At 43.5% G+C, this 19,097-nt stretch overlaps 1 protein-coding gene across 3 annotated transcripts in view; it reads left to right on the top strand.

Annotated features, from left to right (window-relative positions):
- RASSF3 (Ras association domain family member 3) overlaps positions 1-19,097 on the top strand; it is a 76,048-nt gene that overhangs the window by 14,827 nt on the left and 42,124 nt on the right. Inside the window, exon 1 of one of the 3 annotated variants that reach the window (XM_027907335.1) lies at positions 13,242-13,433. The exons of the other annotated variants lie outside the window; for them this stretch is intronic. Coding sequence (XP_027763136.1) covers positions 13,305-13,433 — 129 coding nt within the window. The 5' untranslated portion in view covers positions 13,242-13,304. Of the gene's footprint in view, positions 1-13,241; positions 13,434-19,097 lie in introns of those variants that run through there. 3 annotated transcript variants of the gene reach the window in all.

Genomic DNA, 19,097 nt, shown 5'->3' with positions numbered 1-19,097 from the left:
AAGGAAAAAAACCTGGCAGTTCTGCTGTAGTCAGATTTGGCAGTTTCACTGGTTACTTCCAGTAATTATCCCCATGTCACAGATATGCTCTTGGTACCAGTGTTAGGAAAACCTTCCACCTTTCTGATGTCTGGGTGAGGAAATGGATTCTTTAGGAAATTGCTTTTGTCCCAGAACAGCCCCTTCTTTACAAATGCTCTCACTGTGATCTTTCACAAAAGGCTGCATTCAAAATTTGAAATATGCTGATGTGCAAATCATTTCAATAGCTGACCTGCAGAATCTGTTGGCATGGCTGCTACAGGCAGTTTGCTCTGCTTCCAGCCGCCTGCTTCATTTTGGCAGCTGCACAGTTTGTGACCCAGATGCCTGCAGCCTTTTGTCCAAGTTAGGAGCTAGACAGACTTTACACACCGTCCTGTAAGTGCACCTCAGCTTATCATCTACACGAAGAATTAGACCTAAAGCTTGGGCTGCCTTTTGCCTCCCAAAGTTATTTTAAATGCACCCGGTAAAGCTGGATTGCTGATGTTGGGTGGTGGATGTGCCTGCTGCCAGAGCCCCACCGAGGAGGGGGGCGAATCATTGCGTTGCCTTGTAAGGATATCTGCCTGAGCGCAGAGCGCTGGTGAATGCTGCCAGCCATCCTGAGCAATCGCAGGAGGCCTCTGAAAGCAGCCCAGCACACAGGGGCAGGTTCTCCCAAACGAGCAGATGCCGAAGCAGATGTCAAGGCCACATCGAGGACTGCTCGGTGCAGCGTGGGGCGGTTGTGGCCGGGCATTGTTTCCAGGATATGGATGTGAAATTCTTAGGTACAACTTGCAGTATTGGTGTGTCCCTTTCTTTCAAATCCTCACAGCCCTGCCCCAAAATTATTTTTTACAGTTTTGCAGAGTTTTCTTAATTTAAAAGCAGATCTTTCTGAAAGGACTTTTAGACGCAAACAAAATGAAGGTAGATGCCCTAATGCATACAGCGAAGAGCGTGAGCTTTTTAGCACTGTTCTGCTGCTATCATAAGTGACTTTTCTGACATATTTTGAGGTCTCGCAAACAGCCTGCAAGTTCACTGACTATGTTCTGACCTTGAGGTCGAACCACTCTTTCAGTTACCCTGTGACTCTGGTAGTTTGGTCACATGTCAGGGGAGAGGAGGAGCACCCGCAGTGTTAAATTACCTGCACATATGGACATACATCTGTACATCTGTTGAGTCACGCAAATTTAACCTCTCTTTGACAATGCCTTGCTCTTCAGGTCTGCCATTGCAGACACCAAGTACAGGCGTAAAGACACGGTGCTGCCCCATGATTATGTGGGGATCTGGTCCTGCCCCTGTGGAACAAGAGATGGAGAATAAATGATAAAGACAGTGTATGGCTGATGGAAATAAGCACTGATCTGCAGAACTCAAAGGCAAGGTGTGAAGAACAAAGACCATCCCTTTAGAAACAAAAGTCATGCGCTGTTTGTGCTGGATGCAGTTTTTTAACAGTTGGCATTGGTTTTGGGATTGCCTTTCTAATGGCAGCTACCTCAACAGATCTGAGATCTAGTTGGTAAATGGCATAAAAGAAAGTGCTTGTGGCTCATGCAGTCTGACACTTTGTGCCCCAGAGTACTTTGTGCTCTTCTCCGATGTGGAGCTTTCCAAACTCTGACCAGTGACATCTTACCTTGGTATTGCTACACTAGTCACCCCCTGCCCTGGTGCTGAGCCTGTTTTCCTCTTGGGGAGCTCCATTTCTCCTGGAGGGATGGCTCAGTTGACGAGCTGCTGTACTGTGGCAGATTTCAGCCTGGTGCTGTTAAGCAAAAAATTAATAAAATAGAAATTGGTTCCAGTTTATCCTAACCATCTAAGCCCTAAATTGAGACAATTCGGCAGCTGCCTCACAAACAGCTGAGCTGCCTGTGCAGAAGGACTGGGAACTTATCGGAGAGGAACAGCTCAGATTGATAGTTAAGGGCAGGAGTAACTCCTTGTGTCATACCTTAGTCACTGGGTGCAGAGGTTGCATGGCACATTTCAACATAGTAAAGGAAATCGGAGTTGCAGGACATGTCTTTGTGAGTCTGTAACAGAGCATTTCTATGTCAGTGACACAAAAGAGAACATGTTGAAACGAAGTGTTCAAATGTTGTATGAAAACAGCTATATTTAGCTGCTCTAAAAATTGCTCAGCATCAGTCATGAAGGAAACGGCTGTGGCAACCTACGCTCCTCCAGTTTCACCTGTTGCAGTGTTTCTTAAGCCTAGAAATATCTATAAAATAAGTAATATAGCAGTTAAAACTTTCCCAGAAGAGGCGTAAACAAACTAAATTCACTTGCTGAAACAGCTATTGCTGAACTATGAATTGACCTTGAGCTGTGTCGATTTGCTGTAATGCAAACCATCTGCACACTGAAACAATTAAAGCCTTCACATCTCCTAGGAGTTTCCTTCCTCCGATTATAACTTGCGTGCTTTGGTAGAAGCATTGAGGTAAACAGCTAGTTAGCGTGGCCCTCTGTGTCTGTGTAATTTTATGGTGCAGCACATACAAAACCATTTTCATTTGATGTGGCAGTCAGCTTTCAAGTAGGAAATACAGCATGTGCTTGGTACCAAATGCTGGAGTCTTAGCTTGTAAAACAGCCTGAGTTAGACACATCTGCTTTGCCTCCCCTGCTTCCCTTCCCCCAGCTTCTCCTTCAGATGTACCAAGATTTCATAAAGCAGTGGAGAGGCAGTGCTTAAAAACAGGCAGCTCTGGTATAAGGCCCTCTGCACACGCCTGACTGATACCCACCTGCCCTCTGCAACAGGGGTACATAAGTACTGCTTCTGTGCACCAAGTCTGAAGACAAAGCATTGGACAGCAATTACAAGTGATTTTATTAAAATCTTACTTTCCAGCTAGTTCAGGTTCCAGAATCTCAGAGTTTACACCTCTTTAAAGCCTTAAAAAAATCCATCTACAGCCATGGCATCAGAACTTGGACACTGTTGCAGTGGACAGTGCCAGAGACATTGCTTCTGTAGGATCTGTCTGCAATTTGCTATGTCCCACAATTGGTAACATTTCATATTAAAATATCTGCATTATAAAACCTCTTTTACACATTCTTCCACCATTTCTGTCCATCCAGATGATAACAGCATTAAAACCTCAGATGCTCCCTTTTCAGATTACAGGGAAGAGTAATCATGCAAGCTTAGTAAAATAAGAAAATAATTTTATTTTGTAAGAACAGATTGAGGTTTTTTTCTGATTTTAGAAAACAAGTTTAGAAAAAAGTTTTAGAAACTCATTTTTAGAAAACAATCTAGACAATGTAAACATAAGCAACGACTGTAAAATAAAAATAATTAAATATTTTGCTTTTAAAATTAAGTCTGAAAAATAATGAGTAGATGCAGCACAGCTGCTGAGCCAGCCATGACTACTTGTCTCTGTGGCCTAAGACTTCCATTCCAGGGAGTGACCCTGGCCTCAGGCCAGGTACTGTAAAGTAACTCAGATCCACATTTCTCAGAGCAGGCTGTGTCCTACACCCCTGTACGTGTGGACTCAAGATATGGCATGCATGTTTTATCAGTTCAAACGTGAGGGAAGGCTGAGTGGGTGACACTGGCTAGGACAGTGTAAGAGGATGATGAAGTGCAGGGAGTCCACAGATGGTGTGATTTCTGTTGCTGTCTACCCTTGGAAGTACCTCTGGGTTTTGCTTTGAAGCAAATGTACTAATTTGCTATAAAAGAGGGCCCACAAATGAACTAACATGTGAAATAAGACTTTCAGAACACCAGAACCTGGGACTGAGCTTGGCAGTGTTCATTGGTCCAAGTCCTATAAATTCTAGGTCATATACATGTTTTACATAAAAGGTTAATTATAACAAATTGACAAAAGTATATCAATTACTAGATTTACAGTTTCCTTTGTGACCTGAGTACTGACCCATGTCTGACCTCTGCTTCAGGCTAGAGAAATAATGAGGGTCTTGGTCATGCCCTGCATGTGGGACTTGGGGGCACATGTTAAGCTCGAGGCAGTCAGTCTTGAAAAGGCATTTCCCACCTTACAAGTATATGTCTTTGAGACCCAAATATATCTCCTTTGTGTTTATTTTTTATAATACTGGAGGGGAAGGTTGTTAATGAAACAGGTAAAAATAAGTAATGTCAACTTCCCTGCATCAGCCCAGTGCTCAGGCTCTGACCTCCTCACCCACTGCAGGACCAGATGTGACAGTCAGCAGATACATAAATAGCTTCTTTCCCTCGGGTAGGGATGGTGCTCCTACTACATTTAAGTGCATATGTTGGGGTTTTTCCATCTGGTCATCTTTAGTTTTTCCTCCAAAATGCTGTCACTGCATCTGATTGATAAATTTTAGGCAGAAGAGAGCAAGAGCTGTACTGAAGCAGGACATCTCTGACCAGGATACAGCCCTGTGTGGTCTGCAGCTCTGCTGGACTTCTTGTTGATATAAAGAATACACTTCTTTCCTTTCTCTTCCCTCCATATGTGAAGCCAAGGGGCTGACTTTAAATCTCCTAAGTTGAGCATTTGAGATGCTATGTGTACATCATTCCACAATTTTAAAAGAAAAATAGAAGCACCATATTTTCCTCTTTTTTATTTTCCCTTTTTTACTTCTCCAGTATCTTCTCAGCCCTGATAAATATGCTTTCCTTAGCTGCCTTTTCACAGAGTAATTTTTCCATAATTTTCATTTCTAATTTTTCAGTATGATTTTTTCTCTAAATCTTCCAAATTAAAAACATCTCAACTTTCCTAAACATCTCCATGGACATTTGTTTTGGAATTTTATGGAATTCTGGTGAGAAAAAACTTATTTTTATTCCAAAATATTACCTTTTTTATTTGGTTTTTACTTTTCTGATTTGCCTGTTTCTCACTTCTGATTTTTTCCATTCCCTGCACTACTGTCTATTCTTCAAACTCTTACTTTTCTCTCCCCCTGCACCAAGTGTTCTTGCAGTGAGGGAGGAAGAGCATGGCAGCGAAGGTGGGAATCAGAAAGCGCTTGGGCCAGTGAATGTGTCACAGACCAAATGTGGAAGGAGTTAGTGAGATTTAGGTCAAAGAAAGCTTGATTCAGGGCAAAATTTTCAAAGGTAGTCACATCCTACTGATAATGTGAAAAATGTTCATCTTCTGCAGCGCTGCAAAAGTCCAGGAGCCAAAAAACAATTACCTTGCATTAGCAGCTTGCAGCTCCTCCACTGCCCGCCAGGCTTGCAAGTTGGAGAGCAAGTGGATAGGCATGAGCAGGCAAGGGGGGCTGTCCTGCTGCAGCCCCCAGCATTTCAGCTGACCAGGCTGGATCTGCAGGCAGAGGGCACTGCACTTTCAGGCAATTTTTTTCAGATTTTTCCACCTAAGGATGGACTGGATGGATCAGGCAGGGATTTTGGCAACCAGTTGTCAGATCTGTTGTCCTGTCAAACAGCCTCGTCTTTCTGGGACGCTTGTCTTCACGTACTGTTGTCAAGATGATTTACTATGAAGTCCTAAACTTACGTGGACAGTTTCTAGGGAGTTTCTACTATCTGTTACAGTCAGATTTATTAAAGAGAGCAAAATGTCATTTCGTACACGGTATGACAAGATAATTTCATGTTCTTTGTCTAGGAAATGACAATTGGAACGTGATTCCCAGAGCAGAAGGCCCCTTCCCCCATCAATTCACTAGTTTGAGGACAGATGCTGGGAATCAGATTGCAGCTACAGTGCATTAGGGCTCACATTTTCATGGTATCTACAAAGCATGCTGAGCTTCCACAGTTGTGGTTTCTATACTTAAAACAGAAGGTCCTCGTTAATTTTATTTCCCCAAGTATTTTTGTACACCGTTAGCAATTAGGAACTGAATTAAAAGTAGGCAAATGTCTGATTTCTGTACATTTTATTATAGAATATTTCCTTAAGATTATATTTTCTCATATAGCAGTTCTATTGCTTACTCTGGCAAGGTGTGGGTGTTTACGGAGAATTGGATGACAGCACTACCAGGCCTCTGAGTTTCCCTTATGCCAGCCTTTGCCTATACTTATATCTGACTATTCTCATCAATGGGACTGTTAGAGTAAGGATGTTTATTCACCTGTTTATTGAGTTGGGGCTTCTGGGCTACATCTAGGTACTGACAAACGTTATCTGAAATTGCTGGGGCTGGCTAAAGCATAAGCTAAAAAGGCCACTGCTGCAGGGAACAGATTGCCAGACGGAACATGGCTCTTAGCTTTGAATTCTTACTACTACCAACATATGCACTGCTCTGTCAGTGCCACAGAAATCCAGCCTTTGAAATGTGAGTGAGGGGCAGGGCAAGACTCCAGTATATTTGCACAGCTCTCCGAAACCCTTTGATTAAACATATGACAGATATATGAAATACTTGGACATAATTTATATTATAAAATCTACCTTTTCAGATCTGTGACAAGGAAGTACCTGTTTAGCAATGCAGTCTATAATCAACAGGAGAGGAAGAAAGGAAAATTACTAACAAATCTTTCTGTTTTGGAGAGCACTTCTGCCTAACTGGGATGCAAAAAGAAAAGATGGATAGAAAAATGCACACACGTACAAGAGAAGATTGCTTTGAGTTTTACCAAAATCCTTTCAAGGGCAGTGGGAGTCTTTCAGTTGATCCCAGTGGGTTTTGGAGCAGGGCAGGATGTAGGAAGATGCATGCTGACACCACATGATGAGGCCAGACTCCATGGCAGTGTCTTCAAACTGCAGAAATGCTCCCATGGTGAAGGTTGTATTTGTTGTCTTATACTATCTGACCTTGAGGCATCTTGCTAAGCTAAAATGATGACACATCTTTTTACAATAAACAGAGTATAGAATATTCTGAAAAACTGTCAGACTCTAACACGAGGATGATGGTAATTCCAAAATTGTGAGGAAGGTACAGTTTTATCTTTATAGCTTTACATAGCAACCAAGTCCACAATCCTCCAAACTATGTGCATGTTAAAAATTATGAGTAGATCTACTGATTTCAGTCAGACTGTGCATGTAGGTAGGTGGCCACATTTTCAGCATCGCAATAAAGGAGACAAGCACAGTCTTCTCATTCCATCTCCTTGCTATCCCCTTTCAAAATAATGTAGGTCTGACTGCTCTGAGCACAACCCCTGCAACGGGGAAGGTGAACTTGCTCTGAGTTCTGTTATCTTCTGAGCAATCCAAGTATGACAGATGAAGAACACAGATTTGGTGCATGACTGCAAGTGTGCAAACATGTAAGAAAGTGATTACATGGGTTATTTTTAATTTCCAGCTATCCCTTTCTTTTTGAGGATTTTGGATGAACAAGTTGCACCAAGGAGGCTTAAGGGTTGGGCAGAGTCAAGAATTTTAAGAGGCAGAAAAGAATTCCTGACAATGCTGTCTAAGGTTGTATCTGCCATAACAAGTATGTGTCCCCATGGCATTTCTTCCCCAGGAGATGGGGAGAGGTTGTTTACCTGGCTCCTGTTTGTTTTCAGTCTGCACTCATGTGCCTATGTGGCTGGAATGACCTTGTTTGAATTAACGATTTGCTGAGTATGAATCAAAGGATAATTGTCATTGCTGCCAGTGGTACTAAACAGACCTGAGCTATTAATTCAAGACAAATGGGAGAAATGAGTAAACACAGAGTTAACTGGTGTAAGAAAACTACAGGCCTGAGTGGATGTTCTGGGTTGGTTGTATTTCAACTTCATTGCTTTGCTTTGATCATTTGAAATTACTACTGTTTTTAGCTGGAATGCAGAAAAAAGTAAACCTACGCAATGAATTATTTATTCAGATTTTAAAGGGACTGTTACAAACTCTTTTCTTCTGCAACTTGTTTTTAGTTAGTCTTTGCTATATAGATATAATTTACATAATTAAAATAATGGAATAATATATTTCCCTGTAAATATGTTGCAAATAAGCCAAACTCAGTGTGCTATTTGGTAGGAACTCTTTTGGATTTCAGTCCTAAGCGTATCTTAAGATTTAGTATGTCCCATAGGAATGTACCTGAAGCAGCTCTTGGTTAGGGAAGAGGGGCTGAATGAAAGTTTTTTTGCAGTGTCTTCTGATTTTCTTTAGTTCTTTAAGATTTTGATCCACAGTTGGATGAATGTCTGCACAAAAAATCTTAAAGTCAGTATGCTCAGGCAGGTGTTGGCTGCAGCACTATCTCAGTGCTGGTACAGAAACAGATTGTCTTTACTCCTTTCTTTTCCAGCCTCACATCATGCAGCCCATACTGTGCTTAGATCAGGAACATCATTACTCTTTAAATACAGGGAGTAACTTATTAAACATCTGTTGCTACCAGATAGCAGCCAGCCACTCTTTTTGAAAATCCTTAAGTTTTTGAAAGGCTAACAAATTTATTGAGAAAAAAAAAAAAAAAAGGAAGAATGACACAGTCATGTGCTGAAGCTCTTACAAATGATAAAAGAAAGTAAAAGTATAGTTGGAAGTCAATGGCATACTTTACATCATTAAGGCTGTGTCCATGGTCAGTCCTTTACAGGATCAGGACCAGGGTTTGTAAAGACACGTGAAGGCAGAAAATGAGAAGTGGAGAGAAAGAGTCACAGTACTCCAGAAATGACCAAAACAGCCAGGGGTTAGGGACATCTTGCAAATTCATAGCAATTACAATTAAATACTGCGAAGATCATTAATGAAACTCTTCCTGCAAAGCACTGATGAAACAGGGAGGATAGTAATGCAGGTTTAGAGTGAGGTAAGAATGTTGAGTCCCTGCAATGACCCTTTCCCTCCCACCGCCCATGTCCTGCTTCCTTTCACTCCACCCATCCCACCGGAGGCTGCTGCCTGCAGCTGCGGGACCTGCTTGCCAGAGCATATAAGCATCTTACAGGGTTTCGCTTGGGGGACCGTAGTCAGGGGAGGTAGAAAAGGAGGAATCTGTAGATTCTTCTCTTGAGATCTCCAAATGACTTTTTTAATTATAATAGAAATGTAGTCTTAAATGCTACAGGACTCTCCAAACCCATGGTCTTTCTTGCTTTTAGCTTCCCTGATCCTTTGACCCAGTGCTTTTTGATGCAGTCTGCCTCAAGTCTGGAGAGAAAACCAAGGCTTGTGTGCAGAAGTGTCTTGGTCCTGGGGCTCAAAGCAACATTACTGGCCAAGGGAATGTTTAGTGGCTTTCCTATTTGAATGAGTCCTCCTAGTGTCTATGTCAGAGGGCGGAGAGGATGTTTTTGGTACATGTAAACATCATGCAGTTGCTGATGGAGGTAATGTAAACTCTATAGGATGTTTTATCAGTTGTCCCTTTGTTTAGTCTGGGAAGCAGAAAAATGGGAAGAACAAAGAGTCCCCAAATACCCAAAAAGTTGCTCTAAAAAACCAGCAATGGACTGTTCTCCCTCTGTTTCTTTTGCTACGAAGCAAACGGGAGATGTTAGGAAAAACTTTCTAATTCAATAAATAGCTTAAACACTGGAAGGGATGGCTTACAGGGGAGGTGCTACAGCACCGTATTGTGTTTTAAGAACAGATTTCTAAAGGTTTTTTAGGGACGGTGTAAAGTCAGGTGCTCTTCAGAGCCGGACATGAATCTACTGAACTACATCTTGTAATCCTGTTCAACTATATTTTCCTGTGGTATTGTGATTAGTTCAACAAAGTGATATTTTAATACAAACAAAGTAATGAAGCTGCAGAACCTTTTGTAACAGTTCACCTCTATGCAATTCTGTGTCTGGTTTTAAGGGTTATTTCAGTCATGGTAGTTCAAAGTCCTAATTCTTGCCAGATTCATAAAATTATTCACACCTGTTTTGCCATTTAGGAAGTTCAGCTTTTATTTCCGCTTTTCTAGAAGCTATGCTTTTAATTTCTCTGAACTGACTCTCCTAAACCACTAAGTGATTTAAAGCTGAATTTTATCCTGAAATGAACAGTCATTTTAATTATTGTTTTCCCCCCTACACAACAGATAGCTGTATATCACACAGGTTATTTTTGCCAGTGATGGCTTTTTATTAATATTTTATTAATGAGATTCTTGCTTTCAAACACAAAGTGCCCATTACTATTTTAGGTTCTGTTACTTGAGCCACCACTTTTAACTGGCTACAGTTTAAAAATACTTCGAAATTCTATCTACGTCATCAATCTTTAAGCAAACTCCTGTCAAAACTTCTTTCTCCTTTTCTTCATGGGTGCATTTGTAGCACTACTTGCTTCTAGAACTTAATTATTAATTATTCTCTTCTCTCTCCCTCTTCTTGCTAGCTGCCCGTGTGATCATATGATAAGTGATTGCCAGTTTGTTTTCTCATGGGATTGAATTATTTCTTGGAAGGACTGTTTGAGAGCCTCGTAATGCTTGTCTGTGTTGTAGATCTCAATCCTCTGCCACATTCCTTGGCTTTTAAGTTATTTTTTTTACCTAATCATGCTTCAATAGTTCTCCTTAAGAACAAGTATGCTTTCAGAAAGTTTATTAGTAACTTTATCTTGAGACATGGCTGTCTTTGTTTTCATTATTCAGTGTTGTTTGGGGTTTTTTTGATTCTTTAAGAGGCCAGTCAGAGTGAACCAAAAATACTGCAAGTCTGGTAGTGAAGAGGTTTAAATGCAGCACCTAACAAAGAGCCTTGGATCAGTCTTACCTAGGTAAGATCAAAAAGTCAGTTTGAGAAGGTGGAAGAGTACTTGTCTGGGGACAGAGACCTTAAAAATACAGACAAAGTAGTCTGGAAACTGAAATCAACAGGGGTACCAATTAATCTTTAAGTATCAACCTTGAAAAATACTTGATAGAATTTGGTTATATTACTTGCAAGCATCAAACAAATAAAAATTGAAAGGCATCACATCTGTTTGTACCTTCGTGTGAATTATTTGATTCAGTGCCATGTCTGAAAAAAATAAAGTAAAAAATCTCTGTCAAAATTAGTAGGCTTAAAAACAAGAGCTATAATGGAGGAGTGAACTCATACTGGAAGATACATCACAGAGAACTTAGATGTATTCTCTTCCTCATTCTTTGTGGCAGCAGGAGAAAACGGTACTGTGAGTCTTTCTGTGTTATCAATATAAAATGATGCTTCACAGACGAGGTGAATGCCATGCCTTGCTGACAGGGAACATGTAGACTCAAGCCCAGGACTTGCAACTGATCTTGCACAGATGGACTCGAGCTCCCTTGCAGCAGCTTATTGTCTTGATGATCGCTTTGCCAGCTTAATGGTCCGCCCACTCACTACCAGGCTTGAGGCTGCAGCCAAGCAAACAAGTTACAAACAGCGCCTTTTGTTGCTGGGGAGTCCCGTCAAGTGTGCCAGAAGGTAACATTTAAAAATACCTTTGTAGTTGGAGAGCACAAATCCCATTTTGTAGCACGTCTCAATCACTTAAAATCCTTCACCTTAATTATGATCATGGTCAGGGGCTTTTTTTTTCCAAAAGCTTTGTAAACTTGAGTTACTGGGTCTTGGGCAGGTTCAGGGGCATGCACAGCAGATCTCTGGTGGGACTTCCTTTTGGCATGGAGCCGGGCTTGGCAAGCCAGGTAACATTCGTCTAAAACAAGCATTTTAATATGTTTTAGTCTCATTCAAGTAACTTGGCATTCAACTTAAAGCTATCTTGCATACCATGGGGCTTTACAGTGCCAATAAGTAGGCTCAAGATCTAACACATCTACGCTATTAGTCTCAATTATTTGTTTCAAAAGCTATGCAATCTTCTAATCTGCCAGATGCCAAACTCCGTACAAAAATCTGGAAGAATCAGAGTTGATGGAAAAGTAAAGATTTAACACCTCACAAACTGATTTGACTGGTTTTAGTTCTCAGTGTGAGTTGTTTTGCTGGTGTTGAGGTGCCTTTATCCATAGGTAAGGATACCCGTGTGGGAAGAGCACCAAAACAGGCCCAGTCCCCACTCGCATGGAGGATAGGAACAGCTACACACAGCAAATGAGGAGTGTGTGAGGGGCAGAGAAATAGGGATCTGTAATAAGGAAAGTCAGCTAACTGTGGAATGGTGTCCCTGATACATCTCTGTCTTAGTGAGACCATAGGTCTCACCATATGGTCTTACTGGGACCATAGGAACTGTCTTAGATGTGTTGGCTTAGATTGCAGTTTGGTAAACACAAAGCTTCAAATCTGTTTAATCTAAGGCTGAGCTGCTGCTGAAAGGTGTTGCCCTCTCTCCTTTCTGATCCCCAAGTCACCAGAGGTTTGCTCTGGCAGCAAGTGCCTGATGTGACTCATTTCCCCTCTTGGGGCCACTGCTGTGGCACAGCGGACAGAAGGAACTCCGGACTAAGGGTGTGCAGGAAAGGCAGCTGCATAGCTTTAGGAAGCAGTACCTTAAACTCAGCATCCTGTTGGTGACAGTGACCAGCCCTAGATAAACTAAAGGAAGACGTGAGAAACTCTGAAGCAGGTAATTACAGAGCAACTTGGCCTTCAGACGTTGTCTGTCATTTCCCCCACTGGTGATGAGTCTGATGTTTGCCCTGCGTCTTATCAGGACTTTTGTGCTTTTAAATATGTTTTCCAGTTGCAGCTCTGGATATTCTTGCTATCTGTACACATATCTAATCTCTGCTGAGTTTTCGCAAGCCTCACTCCTCGTTACGTCCCGGGGCGATGAATTCCATTGATTTAATAGTCCGTGGGCTGCTGATGGTGCCGGAGCGGCCGGGGCCGGGCAGCGCCGCGGAACTCGGGGCTGTGACTGCCCGGCGCGCTGGGGCTGCTCCCGGTCGCGAACCCTGAATTCACGGGTGGTGGGAAAAAGGCTTTCGCCAATGTTTTTCCGTCGGTTATTTTTTTATAACTTTGTTCTTACAGTGCTTAGAAGAGTGAAATCGGGTAATTGTTAGGGAAAAGTTTGGAGAGTCATTTCTTCAGCACGCCCCCCCTCAGCTGCCTCGTTCCTGGTAACTAACATGGGGACATGACATCAGGAAAGGGGATGAGGGACTCGGCCGCCCCCCTGCCCGGGCCGGGCGGGTGTTTGGGGCGCGGGGGCGGGAAGGGGCCGCCCCAGCCCCTCACCTGCTGCGGGGCGGACGGAGGCGGCGCTGCCCGCGGGAACTCGCGCGGCAGGAAGGGAGCGGAGCGAGGGCGGGAGCGCGGCCGCCACAGCCCGGCTCCTCCTCCTCCTCCTCCTGCGCTCCGGACCCGCCGGGCTGGGCGAGGAGCGGCAGCGACCGGGCCCCATGCGGCGGCCGGGACGGCGCTCTCCGCCGCCCGGCCCCAGCAGCACTAGCAGCCGCTGCCGCCGCCGATGACCTGGACCAGCAGCATGAGCAGCGGGTACAGCAGCCTGGAGGAGGAGGAGTCCGAGGAGTTCTTCTTCACCGCCCGCACCTCCTTCTTCAGGAGGCCGCCGGGCAAGTCCCGCGCCTCCCCGCAAGTAAGTGCCGTGCGCGGGGCTGAGGGGCGGCTGCGCCCGCGGGGCAGCTCCCCCGGGCCGGGCCGGCTTCCTCTGGCTCGGCCTCCACGTGTCCGCTGCCCCCTCCCCCACGGGGAAGGACCCGCGGAGCCGCCCCGGTCCCGGGACGGAGCGGGGAGGAGGCGGCCGCGCAGGGCTTCTTCCCTCACCGGGCTTCGAGCGGGGCTCCCGCGCGGCCGGGGTTCTCCGGAGGGGTCTCTGGAGCGGCCCTCGCCGGCGTGCCCTGCTCGGTGGCCGGGCTGAGGGACCCCCGGCGGGCGGGGATGTGAGCAGCGATCACATGTGGGTGCGGTAACCGCGCTGTCGGCCCCGCTGCCGGCTCGGCGGGCAGCGCTCCGCCGGGGCACGGAAGGGACTGCCCCCTCGCTCCTCTCGGAGCTCATTCCGAGGTGAATGACAGCCTCTTCAGCTGGTTTGTTGGCAGAAAAAGGCCCTCAGAAGTGTTTAAGTGAGTTAGTTTAAGCATTTAGGCTCAGGTAATGAGCTGCAAGTAGGCTTTGAAGTGAAGAACTGATTAAAAACAAAGCAAAAACCCCGAACCAACCCTTTTTGTGGTCAGCGTTGAAATTTCGGTAGAGAACCTGTCCGATCCAGAGCAGTCATTAAACCATATAGGGTAAATATCACATTTCTTTAGCTGAGCAGTCCATCCCCTCTCATTTCTCTCATCCTAAAGCACAGGACGTCTTTGTAGAGGTGTTTTGTGTCTTTCGAAACTAGAAGCTAGCAAACCTGTTTTGTTTATGGTAGTTCTTCTTCACCTGCTCCTACCAGCATCAGTGGCTTCTTTCTGTTAAGTGTCTGCTCCTTTCTACTAACTCCTAGCGTTTTTTCCCACCGGATTTCGGTTTCAGTATTACTGCTGCTATGGGGACCTGGTTATAAACTTGCTTGCCTGGGTACCTCGGCTGCCCTCTCGTCCACCCGTGCCATACGTCAAAAACCATCGTTCATTGCCCACAGCCATTTCTGTAGGCTGTGTTCTGCTGCAGAAAGCAGATCTTGGTTTATGCTTCTCTGATGTTCTCCATCTGTTATGCTGCATTTGTGATTTGCTTAAAACTGAAACCCTCTAGCTGCCCCTCAGGAAACTCTTGCTCCCATTTGAGGAAGTGCAGAGAGCTCTCCTGAGCTTTTACTTCCTTTGCAAAGTTTGGCAAAGAGCCTGGACACACCCTCTCCCTACACCTGAGCTTGGACACTTTGTGCAAATAGGCTGGGACCAGCTGCTTATCAGGTGGTGGCTGCTTCTCCAGTGTACTCCTTTTTACACCTCTCCTCAGGGAGTCTTTTTCTCATCCATGTTGAGTTTCAGCCTCCCACTAACCTCAGGTATTCTCTGGAAACTGGTGAGGGCGAGTCCTGCGGAGTGTCCTTGAACTTCATGTGCTAACCTATTTGGCCAGCACTGGCTGCCACCTGGCCCTTGCAGAGGAGAATCGTGGTGTGACAGTACTATGTGAATAGATACCTAACTGCTGTCAGGCTCAGTGTAGCTGCTGTATTGTGACGTGTGAGAAGGCCCAGATCTTGATTCAGATCCTAAAAACATACATGTGTCTTTATAATGGTATTGTAAGACTTGTTTTACAAAATACTAGCTGTATAAGTAGTAAATTGTACAAATGTGTAAAGTGCAGTATGTGGTGTTGTTTCCAAGCAAGAGAGACTGGAAAAAAAACCCAAACCACAACTAAAATTTGATACTCTGTTCTAGTAATGTTTCCCAAAAGAATACTGCAGTGAGGTGCTGCAGGGTACATGTTTAAGTAGGTATTTAGTAGGCTGGAACAAATTAATCTGTATTGCTGACTCTGCAGCATCAGAAATACTCAGCTAATGTTTCTAGTCATAAAGTTATTACCAGTTGCTCTGAGCTGCTGATTTATAGAGGAAAGAAAAAAAAATCCTCAAACAATGCTGAATGTAGATTTCAACAGTCATGTGGCCAGTAAGAGTGAGTTTCCCCTTCCAGCAATAACAGTCATAATAAGGCTCTTTGTAGGGAAGAGGATGTTACTTTTGGTTTGTATTTGAGGTTTAGTCAAAAAATGCATACTATGTCCCCTTGAGCAAAGAGAAAAGAGGGGAGCTGTTAGTTATTGTTTCTGTGTGTTTCTCAACTATACAGATATTAAGTTTTGCAGTGTGGGTTTCTCTTTCTGTAGAAGATTTAAATGCTGGCAGTTACTTTTATCCCTCGGTCTTAGCTCCCTCTTCCCCCTTTCTTGGGAAGAAATGGGTTAGAGCATTTGGCTTGCAGCTGTGCCTGCAGAAAAACTCAGTACTAGTGTTTAGCCTTGTTTTGTATGGATTTCCAAGGAAAAGAAAGAAAGAGAAAAGGAAATTCACTAGTTTAAGTAGTGAATATTTGTCTTCCATTTAATAGGTCAAGGATGGGCTTACCTCAAATTCTGCATCTGGGACAGGATTAATGAATTGATAGCAATTCTGATGCAAAACTCTTGTGCTAGTACCTTTGGTCTTTGCCTAAGATACCTAATCTCTAGAGTTGTTAAAGATTTGTCTCTTCATCTCTCTGTACCACTTCTAAAAAATTTCCAGCATAAAACCATTGCAGCATGTGATAGGCAGCATGATGTTTGGGGTTGAGCTGTCACCCCAAAGTTATTTCTTAGGCAAGAAATACTTCAGTATGAGGGCAATGTGGATAAAATGCATGTTGCTTTAGCAATGCTGCTGCTCATGAAATTTTAGTTTTATTTAAGTTTCTTATCTTCTGTGGCTCTTGTAAAATTTAATATAGATTAGGCTCAGTGTGGTCCTGTTTGTGTTTGCAGTGACTCATTTCATAAATGAAAAAGGAGGAACTGTAAGTATTTTTGTCCTGCCGGTATGACTGCTCATGTGAGGTAAAGTTATCCATGTACATAGGCTTTTGCAAGATCAGACCCGTGCTTCTGTATGATCAAGCCTTTGGAAATTGTCCATTCCCTGTAGAGAAAATACCAAAATAAGATGTTTGGTAAACTTTTGAAAGCTGACCCCTTTCTTTCCCTCTTTCCTCCAGCCCACCCCCATCTTTTCAGGAAAATTGAAAACAGTCATGCCTGCTGCTGCAAGCCCCACCATATGTTGCAGGGATGCACATCCTCCCGTGCATGTTTTCTGCGCTTTCCTTCGACACCCCAGTTCCCTGAATTCTTCCCCTTGGATCAACTTTGGGTTGATGTAAATCCTTCCAATACTTCTTCTTTCTCAGGGGTCTTGACGGACAGTGGCTTTTCAAGCATTTTTGGTGGTGTCTGAGTTAGTTCCCAGCCTTGCTGAGCTCGTATCTTCCATGAGGATCCCAGTAAACACTTGAGGACATCCATGTACTTGGTTCTGCCTGCTCTGCATTTGTCATCCCCTCCCACTGTAACTGTAAGGGTTAGAAACATGAGAAGAGGCTGTGGTCAAGATCTCTCTCTGCCCTGTCAGGTGAGGGGTCTGCGAGAGAGGACACCATCGAGCCTTGGAAAACCTTGCTTCAGAACCTGGCAAGTGCTATGAAGGTCATGGATCCCAGCAGTTGGAAGAGGGCCAATCCTGCAGCTTGTGTTCAGCATCTGAATTGTGAATAGTTTGCACACAAAATGTGAGAGAGTTCTGTTGGATGTCTAATACAAAATAGCTTGGATATAGGAAGTTTGCTGCTTTGAAAAAAAAAAAAAATTGCTGCTGTGTGTTTATGCTCTGCCATTTCACAAGGGGTTCCGTAAAAGTATTTGTGAGAAAAATGCACATTGCTTCTGTTGGCAGTTTCCAGAAATGCATATGTTCCTCCTGCACCCAAGAATGTGCTCGATGCCTTGCTGTCAACACTGGTCCTTCTCTGTCTGAGGTTCAATTTCTCCCTTTCTCTTCACCTTCCTGGTCTCAGTCTTCACAGCTTCCAGACCTGCTGTCTAAGTTCCTTCCCCTGGACCCTCACCCAGAGAACCCTGCCATGACACTGATTTTACAGCTGTCTTTTCTGCCCATCACTTGAACTTGCAGGTGTGGTAGTGAAAGTGGGAAAGGAAATTCATAAGAAAGCTGGAAATGGAAAGTGGATAGAGAATAGCAGAGGAGGTATGAAGGGCAAAGGCAAAAGGCGGAGGTTGAAAGTAACATCCCTAACTAGTCCTGGCAAGATAACCAGCCATCTCTCATTTCACTGTTGGAAGAAGAGGTTTGCAAGGAAAGGTGTAGCAAATATATTTTTAATGGGTGACCTGGTGCAAGTGTGAAAAAGTAGGACAAACTTCTGGGTTCAGAAGCCTTTTTTAGGTCTCATCCACATGAATTTGCACAGTAGATCGAGGCATTTCATTGAGAGGAAGAGAGACAAAAAAAGGCATTTTATTGGTGAAGAAAACAGTTTCTAGGAATAAAATGCAATTTGTAAATGCTCAAGTCCAGTTAAGATGGCTGTGTGTTACCAGTGGCTGTTATTAATGTTTCACGTTGTTTGACCATTACGACTCTTCCTGGGTTTCCTTTCAGCAACATTCCCTAGGGAAAATGGCTCTCCTGACTACCAGAAAAAATGAGTTTCTAATTATAGGCTTGCTTTGGAGCCAAAAAGTTTAGGGTTTTGTTTGACGGGTAGTTGTAATTAAAAAAATTTAAAAAGCCTTAAAACATCCAGTAATGTTTCTTTTTTTTTCCCTCCCCCTCTTTTTTTTATCTGTTTGGCAGTTAGTGAGTATTACGGGATAAACATTGTCGCAACTAAAATACTTGAAAGTTAAGAATTGAAGGAATGAGCGGAATAGAGATTGTGTCTATTTTAAGCTCACATCACTGTGACAGTGAAATAGTGGTCTTTATTTTGTGTTTCTGCCTCACTCTTGGAGCAGTTGATGTGGCACGTGTGCATCTGTAGCTTGGAGGAGCTTGATGACCATTTTGGGGTGAACTCTTGTAGTGTCTGACAGCCTCTGGAGTTGAGATGAAATTCATGCTCTGTGCAGGGGATGCTGGTTTTGCTCTATGCTGGTTTATTATCACATTTGGTTCTTGGAACCATCAGTTTAAATTTTGGGGACCTAACTATATGAAATGGTAACTACCAGCACACAGAAGTTAAAGAAACAAGTTTAGGTGAGCTGCATTAACATACTGTCCCAAGTAGAGTTCAAGTCACCGAGTGCTGTTGCATTCAACAGTTTAAGTGTCGTAAGTGCAGCACCAGTGGCAGGCAGTACTCAGACTAGATGACTAACATATATTTCTACTTTTTTCATTTGTCTCTTGTATTAATACTGTATAAGTGCATCCTTGGCAATTGCTTCTCTGTTAGCATAAGCTTTGGAAGCACAGACAATGCGTTACTATCTTTATTATTGATACTTATTTGAATATCACCAGATAAACACAGATTTTTTTTTTCCTTTTGTTTGGAGAAAATAAGGCTTTGATTCTTCTACCTGAGTCTTGGAGTACGGTAGCTAGGCTTCACATTGGTAAGATCAGGAGTACTTAGTAAGTATGGGTGTTCTGTGATTTAAGTGATGTAATTGGGTTGGGATAATCCTGTATCTTCAAGTGCAAAACAGAAGGGCAGAGCTGCTGGACGTCAGACTTTCACTGAAGTCAGAAGGTATTGGGCACCTATGGCCTTATGGTCCAAAATGT

Source organism: Empidonax traillii, unplaced genomic scaffold (genome assembly GCF_003031625.1).
Source record: "Empidonax traillii isolate 1590-97213 ecotype Southwest subspecies unplaced genomic scaffold, ASM303162v1 scaffold1441:size138591, whole genome shotgun sequence".
Lineage (NCBI taxonomy): Eukaryota > Metazoa > Chordata > Aves > Passeriformes > Tyrannidae > Empidonax > Empidonax traillii.
The sequence above is the reverse complement of the archived record's forward strand: the minus strand, read 5'-3'. Positions and strand labels throughout refer to the sequence as shown.